At 47.8% G+C, this 9477-nt stretch overlaps 1 protein-coding gene across 1 annotated transcript in view; it reads left to right on the top strand.

Annotated features, from left to right (window-relative positions):
- LOC108670712 (F-actin-uncapping protein LRRC16A-like) overlaps nucleotides 1–9477 on the top strand; it is a gene marked incomplete in the record, with an annotated part of 26813 nt that overhangs the window by 13720 nt on the left and 3616 nt on the right. Inside the window, 5 exon segments of the mRNA XM_047881673.1 lie at nucleotides 1891–2006; nucleotides 2432–2569; nucleotides 4558–4729; nucleotides 5260–5433; nucleotides 5935–6042. Coding sequence (XP_047737629.1) covers nucleotides 1891–2006; nucleotides 2432–2569; nucleotides 4558–4729; nucleotides 5260–5433; nucleotides 5935–6042 — 708 coding nt within the window.

The raw sequence follows: 9477 nt of genomic DNA on the forward strand, positions 1-9477 counted from the left end.
TATCTGAGGGGGACGTGTGTCGTGGCTGTCTCTTATACACATCTAGATGTGTATAAGAGACAGGGATAATGGTGGGTGAGAGGTGCTGCACCTGCAGGATAATGGTGGGTGAGGGGTGATGCACCTGCAGGATAATGGTGGGTGAGGGGTGCTGCACCTGCAGGGTAAATAGTAATAGGTAACGATCTTAATTCTAACATTGTTCTATTTTTTTTTTTTGTTTCTAACGTCAAATAAAATTTTTCGTTCCCAGATACTGAAGCATTTTAGTTTTGCACTTCGTTTTATATTATCGTCGGAGGATATTGTTCCATGTTGATATGATCTGCTTTATTATCGATGTAGCATATTATATACCGTAAAATGGGGTAACTTTGACCACTTTTTTTTCAAAATGATGCCATTTTTTTACTAGATAAGTTAGACTTAAATTGAAACGTGCAAAATACAAGTCTATACTCTAGCTTCACTCACCATAAATTGCTGGCTCCTGCCTCTCATAGTCTTTATGTAATTTCAAAAAAAGTGATGGTCTTTGTTACCCCAGCTCTTGGGGTAACTTAGACCGGTCTCTTATACACATCTAGATGTGTATAAGAGACAGAGTGATGTGTTTTGAATAACAAAATTTTAGAGATTTTTTTTGCCAGCATTAATAGCNACCTGCCGGGCCATGGTGAGCCAGCTGGGGGGTGATGACCACCTGCCGGGCCATGGTGAGCCAGCTGGGGGGTGATGACCACCTGCCGGGCCATGGTGAGCCAGCTGGGGGGTGATGACCACCTGCCGGGCCATGGTGAGCCAGGTGGTGCCTCAGCATAGCCAGCATGGCCTTAGGAGGCTCTTATATGTATAATAATTGTGTGAAAGACCTGAGGTTTTATTACCTCTTATATGTATAATTATTGTGTGAATGACCCGAGGTTTTATTACCTCTTATATGTATAGTAATTGTGTGAAAGACCTGAGGTTTTATCACCTTTTATATGTATAGTAATTGTGTGAAAGACCTGAGGTTAGATCGGGTTTAGTTTGTGATCAGATATGAGGCACAGAGTAAAGAACAAAAGAGTACTTATTTATAGAGTAACACAGCTTACAGTTTTTGGCATTACAGATAGATATGTAAGTTTAACACATGTTAGTTTAACACATGTAAGTTTAACACATGTAAGTTAATACATGTAAGATTAACACATGTGGGTTTAACATATTTATCTATGCTCACGACTCGTAGGGGAGTGAGTCAAAGAACCTATACTTCGCTGTTCTAGGTTCTTACTGACGCTTCTCACTCTGTCAGGGAGCTAACGTACAAAATATCTTAACGTATTATAAAATAACGTACAAAATACACTAACGTACAAAATACGCTAACTTATTTTAAAATAACGCACTACAAAATAAGCTAAGGTAAAAAATATTAACATACAATGTTTCGTTCAGTGATTGATTGTTACTAGATGTGTATAAGAGACAGGGTGGGGACTGTTGCAGGTGCCCAATGCCTAATTAAAGTATCATTCGTATAAACAGTACGAGTGGGATAACCATCCCACTCGTAACAGTATCATTCGAGTGGGATAACATTAGGGGGTAAAAGGGAGAGTTTTTGCTCGTTATGAGACGCCATTTCAGTAGAAATGGAGACATGGTAGATAGAGCATCGCGTGTTCGTTCCTGATGCGTTTATTGATACAGACTGCTATTAAGTTACTGAGATGTTTCTTGAACCAATTCAACGTTTGCAGTCTTGGCCACGATACAAAGTTTGATACGATAATTCACACTTTGCAGTCTTGGCCAAGATACGAAGTTTGATATGATAATTCACATGAACATGCCTGAGCAGGAGTCAACATGTGTGCTTAATGTCTCGTATGTGAGCAGGAAGAGGACTGCTCCATTGAGTCACTGAGCATGAACGACTCCCGCCTCAAGTCTGAGATCAACAACCTGCTCAGCGCCCTCGCCAACAACTCCAGCCTCCTCACCCTAGACATCAGGTAGCCTTGCGTCTATTAGCTATTATTATATATTATATTATATGCGTCTATTGCTATTGACCCTAGACATCAGGTAGCTTTGCGTCTATTAGCTATTATTATATATTATATTATATGCGTCTATTGCTATTGACCCTAGACATCAGGTAGCTTTGCTGGGACGTGCCTGGGACCTGATGTTGTTGTGAAGTGTGGAGTGCATCTTTGTGTGCCTGCTTGTGTCGGGTGAAGTGTCGTGGAGTGCATCTTTGTGTTGTACAGTGCCTGCTTGTGTCGGGTGAAGTGTTGTGGACTTTCATGTGGGTAAAGCTTTTTAATTAAACCTCGGCACGAAAGATTATCACAGTCGTGGAGTGCATCTTTGTGTTGCACGGTGCCAGGTTGTGTTGGGTGCAGCGCCCCATTAAAGCCTTTTCTTGAACCAGTGGCAACGGCATGGGTGACGGGGGCGCGCGGCTCCTGGCGAAGGCGCTGCAGATCAACTCGCGCCTGCAGCATCTGAGCATCGACCGTAACTGCATCACTCTGCAGGGCTACACGGACATCGCATATGCTCTGCAGCAGTGAGTGCCGTTGTTGTTTTTATCTATTATTGGTGCGAGGCATCACACAGGTAGTGCATGGGCAGAAACCGGGGGAAGAATGAAGGGTGATAAGCGGAGTGGCAGCCGGCTGAACATGATGAAACGTGGCTCGTGGGTGTAGAGGGTAGGAGGAAAGTGCTGGGTATGTGCGACGCTGATTTGTGCACTAAATTAGGGTAGGGTTGGGTATCGTTTTTGCTTGAGCAGTCAATTAAGACAGCTGCAGTGGTCCCAATATTTCTGGGTCAGTATTGAGTTATCGGACGGGAAAGCGTATGGGGTGGGGACTGGGGCTTGCTTATAGAGGCTTTCTGGGTAGGGGAACTGGTTTGAGACTAATAGAACAAATTTTTGGCGTCTTCTGGTACAAGAAACTGACCGTTTGGCTGGGCGATAGACAGACCGCTTGTCCTCCACGCTGGCGCCGCTCCTTTATGCTGTCCTCCAGAAAAAGTTGTTTGCACTGGCAAAAGTTACGTTTCCTGCGGGCTTTTAAGTAGTAGGTATGTAGCGTCGAAACTTGGAGAGGAACCATTCCAGTGTGCGTCGTTGGGGTCCTACGTTGGTAGGAGTGCGTGCCACTGTCACAGTTTTGTGCGTGACAGAGGCATACGGCGCTACGGTGTGGGTTCTTACGTACATGACAGAGGCATACGGCGCTACGGTGTGGGTTCTTACGTACACGACAGAGGCATACGGCGCTACGGTGTGGGTTCTTACGTACATGACAGAGGCATACGGCGCTACGGTGTAGGTTCTTACGTACACGACAGAGGNGTGCATCTTTGTGTTGGATGGTGCCTGCTTGTGTCGGGTGAAGTGTCGTGGAGTGCATCTTTGTGTTGCATGGTGCCAGCTTGTGTCGGGTGAAGTGTCGTGGAGTGCATCTTTGTGTTGTACTGTGCCTGCTTGTGTTGGGTGAAGTGTCGTGGAGTGCATCTTTGTGTTGTACGGTGCCAGCTTGTGTTGGGTGAAGTGTCGTGGAGTGCATCTTTGTGTTGGATGGTGCCAGCTTGTGTTGGGTGAAGTGTCGTGGAGTGCATCTTTGTGTTGTATGGTGCCAGCCTGTGGTGGGTGTAGCGCCCCATTAAAGCCTTCTCTTGAACCAGTGGCAACGGCATGGGTGACGGGGGCGCGCGGCTCCTGGCGAAGGCGCTGCAGATCAACTCGCGCCTGCAGCATCTGAGCATCGACCGTAACTGCATCACTCTGCAGGGATACACGGACATCGCATATGCTCTGCAGCAGTGAGTGCCGTTGTTGGTCGTGGATATTATTGGTGCGATGCACGGTACAGGTTGTGCATGGGTAGAGACTGGGGGAAGAATGAAGGGTGATGGGGGAAGAACGAGGGTAGTGGGTGTAGAGGGTAAGAGAAGTGCTGGGTACTTGGCAGGATGAATTATGCAGTAAATAAAGATAGGGTTGGTAGCGTTTTAACTTGAGCGGTCAGTTAAGACAGAGCTGCACTGACCCCAATAATTCTTGGTCAGTATTGACCCATGGGACTGGAAAGCGTATGGGGTGGGAACTGGGGCTCTCTCATGGGCTTTCTGGGTAGGGGAGCGGGTTTGAGACAAATAGAACGAGTTTTTGGCGTCCTCTGTGGTACAAGTAACTGACCATTTGGCTGAGCGATGGACAGACCGCTTGGCCTCCACGCTGGCGCCGCTCCTTCATGCTGTCCTCCAGAAAAAAGTCGGTCACACTGGCAAAAGTATCTTCCCTGCGGCTTTTTTCGTTCACTGCGTCGAAACTTGGAAAAGAATCATCCAAGTGTGTTTTGTAGGGACGTACGTTGGTTGGAGTGCGCATCACTGTTTTGTGCTTGACAGAGGCGTACGTCGCTACTGTGAACGTTCTAACGTATGTGAGAGGCGTACGTTGCTACTGTGAACGTTCTAACGTACGTGACAGAGGTGTACGGCACTACAGTCAACGTTCTAACATATTCTCCCTCATTACAGTAACTGCAGCGTGCGGTTTCTGCCGTTCCCGCTGCACGACGTTAGCCTCTGCATGAAAACAGCGCCCGAGCGCACAGACGCTGTCATGCGGCGCATACAAGACGCCCTCCAGCGCAACATGGCGCCCTCACGCCACGGCTGCGGCGCTCAAGGGTCGTTGCGCCTCCATCAGGTGGGTGCTGGTGCCTCACATATGGCGCCCCGCTCACTATATTAGAATGGCGGCCATATTGATTGGCGGCCATACTGAATGGCGGTCATATTGAATAGCAGCCATATTAAATGGCGGCCATACTGAATGGTGGCCATACTGAATGGCGGCCATACTGAATGGCGGCCATATTGAATGGCGGCCAAGTTGAATCGCGGCCATGTTGAATCGCGGCCATGTTGAATCGCGGCCATATTGAATCGCGGCCATATTGAATCGCGGTCATATTGAATCGCGGCCTTGTTGAATCTCGGCCATGTTGAATCTCGGCCATGTTGAATGGCGGCCATACTGAATGGCGGCCATATTGAATGGCGGCCATGTTGAATCTCGGCCATATTGAATTGATGAAATACAACTAGCACGACACTCACCCCTGCATGTGCCGTTCATCGATAAAGAATAAATTTTGTTCTGCATGTAAGCCCAGAAGGATGACCATGGTCACAATGATTTCTTTGAGTGTATTCGCCCTATTTGGTGTCACGCAGGGGCTCCTGCAGAGCAGCGCACAGCAGCAGGTGGCGCGGCTGGTGCTGCAGAGTGGGGAGGCCGCGAGGACCATGAAGCGCGCCGTCCCTCCTGGGGAGGCGCTACCTCCCCACCAGCAGCAGCTCAGCGACACCGCCGCTGCTCTTTGCGCTGATGCTGAGACCTCAAAGCAGGTGTGTCATGGGGATGTGTCTGAGGGGGTGTGTGGGAGGGTGTGTGTGTCCTGGGGATGTGTCTGAGAGGGGCGTGTCTGGTTGTTGTGTCTTGGGAGTGTGTGTCTGGTTGGTGTGTCTTGGGGATGTATCTGAGGGGGACGTGTCTGGTGGTGTGTCCTGGGGATGTGTCTGAGGGGGGCGTGTCTGGTTGGTGTGTCTTGTGGATGTGTCTGAGGGGGGCGTGTTATGTTGCTGTGTCTTGGGGATGTATCTGAGGGGGGCGTGTCATGTTGCTGTGTCTTGNTTGAACTGCTGTCTCTTATACACATCTAGATGTGTATAAGAGACAGGCTGCACACGGTCGTCGGGGCGCACCTGCAGGTACTGCACCATGGTTCTCATGTTCAGCTCTCCAGGCCGGTCCCCCACCATTTCTCCCTCCACTCTTCCCCCATAAACTCCTTCCCCCTACACTCCTCCCTTGTCTCCCCGCCCCCCTAACCCTCCCCCCTCCCGCAGGACCTGGCGGGGGCGATGGTGCGGGCCGCTCAGGACGCCTGCCCCGCGCTGCTGGGGGAGCCTCGCGTCCTCACCGCCGTCACCCACGCCGCCCTCCCCGCCGCCCAGGTATGGTGGGTGGTGGGTGGCGGGTGGTGGTGACTGTGATGTGTGGTGGTGACTGTGATGTGTGGTGGTGACTGTGATGTGTGGTGGTGACTGTGATGTGTGGTGGTGACTGTGATGTGTGGTGGTGACTGTGATGTGTGGTGGTGACTGTGATGTGTGGTGGTGACTGTGATGTGTGGTGGTGACTGTGATGTGTGGTGGTGACTGTGATGTGTGGTGGTGACTGTGATGTGTGGTGGTGACTGTGATGTGTGGTGGTGACTGTGATGTGTGGTGGTGACTGTGATGTGTGGTGGTGACTGTGATGTGTGGTGGTGACTGTGATGTGTGGTGGTGACTGTGATGTGTGGTGGTGACTGTGATGTGTGGTGGTGACTGTGATGTGTGGTGGTGACTGTGATGTGTGGTGGTGACTGTGATGTGTGGTGGTGACTGTGATGTGTGGTGGTGACTGTGATGTGTGGTGGTGACTGTGATGTGTGGTGGTGACTGTGATGTGTGGTGGTGACTGTGATGTGTGGTGGTGACTGTGATGTGTGGTGGTGACTGTGATGTGTGGTGGTGACTGTGATGTGTGGTGGTGACTGTGATGTGTGGTGGTGACTGTGATGTGTGGTGGTGACTGTGATGTGTGGTGGTGACTGTGATGTGTGGTGGTGACTGTGATGTGTGGTGGTGACTGTGATGTGTGGTGGTGACTGTGATGTGTGGTGGTGACTGTGATGTGTGGTGGTGACTGTGATGTGTGGTGGTGACTGTGATGTGTGGTGGTGACTGTGATGTGTGGTGGTGACTGTGATGTGTGGTGGTGACTGTGATGTGTGGTGGTGACTGTGATGTGTGGTGGTGACTGTGATGTGTGGTGGTGACTGTGATGTGTGGTGGTGACTGTGATGTGTGGTGGTGACTGTGATGTGTGGTGGTGACTGTGATGTGTGGTGGTGACTGTGATGTGTGGTGGTGACTGTGATGTGTGGTGGTGACTGTGATGTGTGGTGGTGACTGTGATGTGTGGTGGTGACTGTGATGTGTGGTGGTGACTGTGATGTGTGGTGGTGACTGTGATGTGTGGTGGTGACTGTGATGTGTGGTGGTGACTGTGATGTGTGGTGGTGACTGTGATGTGTGGTGGTGACTGTGATGTGTGGTGGTGACTGTGATGTGTGGTGGTGACTGTGATGTGTGGTGGTGACTGTGATGTGTGGTGGTGACTGTGATGTGTGGTGGTGACTGTGATGTGTGGTGGTGACTGTGATGTGTGGTGGTGACTGTGATGTGTGGTGGTGACTGTGATGTGTGGTGGTGACTGTGATGTGTGGTGGTGACTGTGATGTGTGGTGGTGACTGTGATGTGTGGTGGTGACTGTGATGTGTGGTGNCCATGGTGAGCCAGCTGGGGGGTGATGACCACCTGCCGGGCCATGGTGAGCCAGCTGGGGGGTGATGACCACCTGCCGGGCCATGGTGAGCCAGCTGGGGGGTGATGACCACCTGCCGGGCCATGGTGAGCCAGCTGGGGGGTGATGACCACCTGCCGGGCCATGGTGAGCCAGCTGGGGGGTGATGACCACCTGCCGGGCCATGGTGAGCCAGCTGGGGGGTGATGACCACCTGCCGGGCCATGGTGAGCCAGGTGGTGCCTCAGCATAGCCAGCATGGCCTTAGGAGGCTCTTATATGTATAATAATTGTGTGAAAGACCTGAGGTTTTATTACCTCTTATATGTATAATTATTGTGTGAATGACCCGAGGTTTTATTACCTCTTATATGTATAGTAATTGTGTGAAAGACCTGAGGTTTTATCACCTTTTATATGTATAGTAATTGTGTGAAAGACCTGAGGTTAGATCGGGTTTAGTTTGTGATCAGATATGAGGCACAGAGTAAAGAACAAAAGAGTACTTATTTATAGAGTAACACAGCTTACAGTTTTTGGCATTACAGATAGATATGTAAGTTTAACACATGTTAGTTTAACACATGTAAGTTTAACACATGTAAGTTAATACATGTAAGATTAACACATGTGGGTTTAACATATTTATCTATGCTCACGACTCGTAGGGGAGTGAGTCAAAGAACCTATACTTCGCTGTTCTAGGTTCTTACTGACGCTTCTCACTCTGTCAGGGAGCTAACGTACAAAATATCTTAACGTATTATAAAATAACGTACAAAATACACTAACGTACAAAATACGCTAACTTATTTTAAAATAACGCACTACAAAATAAGCTAAGGTAAAAAATATTAACATACAATGTTTCGTTCAGTGATTGATTGTTACTGAGGTGACAAAATAATGAACCTACCTAATTTCATATGGCAGCTATCAATTCAAGTTATTGTCAGTGCAACGAAGTTATATTACTGGCATGATACAAGTAGTATCACCTACTAGCTTATATTACTGGGAGAGAATAGGTAATGAAATAATTAAATTTAATTTCAGATGACAGCACGTGTAGAGTGTTCAACCACTCATCCCACTCATCGTGTTAATGTGTATGTTTCTCCCCATTTAACACATGTAAGTTTAACACATGTAACTTTAACACATGTAAGTTTAACACATGTAACTTTAACACATTTGTCTACGCTCACGACTCGTAGGTGAGTGAGTCGAAGAACCTATACTCCGCTGTTCTAGGTTCTGACTGACGCTTCTCGTTCTGTCAGGGAGCTAACGTACAAAATACGTTTAGCTTATTTTAAAATACCGTACAAAATACGCTTATGTATTTTAAAATAACGTACAAAATATGCTAACGTACAAAATATTAAACAGGTTCTGACTGACGCTTCTTGTTCTGTCAGGGAGCTAACATATAAAATGCGTTAACGTATTTTTAAAATAACGTACAAAATACGCTAATGTACAAAATATTAACGTACCATATCTCGTTCAGTGAGTGGTTGTTACTGAGGTGACAAAATAATGAACCTATCTAATTTCGTATGGCAGCTATCAATTCAAGTTATTGTCAGTGCAACGAGGTAATAGAATTTTGACATATAAAATGATTTTATTCATTTTTTGATTGTCGAACTGATGATGGAGCTGGACTCCAAAACGTTTTTTATATCGATATGGTGAAATTGCTTGCCATTTTTTAGCTTTTAAATTCCTTATGAACTTACGATATAAGCAGACTGATAATATAAGTACTTATCACTTACAAGGTGTTATTACTGCATGGTACAAGTAATATCACCAACAAGGTTATATTACTGGGGTAGAATAAGTAATGAAATAATTAAATTTAATTTCAGATGACAGCACGTGTAGAGTGTTCAACCACTCATCCCACTCATCGTGTTAATGTGAATGTTTCTCCCCCACAGAGTGGGGAGAGTGGGGTATCAGGCTGGGGAGGAGGCGTGAGGAAGAGAGCGTCTACTGGCAGTGAGGTGGGGGGCGTTGGGGGGCGGGG

This window comes from Hyalella azteca, unplaced genomic scaffold (assembly GCF_000764305.2).
Source record: "Hyalella azteca isolate HAZT.00-mixed unplaced genomic scaffold, Hazt_2.0.2 contig1122, whole genome shotgun sequence".
In the NCBI taxonomy this organism is placed as follows: Eukaryota; Metazoa; Arthropoda; class Malacostraca; order Amphipoda; family Hyalellidae; genus Hyalella; species Hyalella azteca.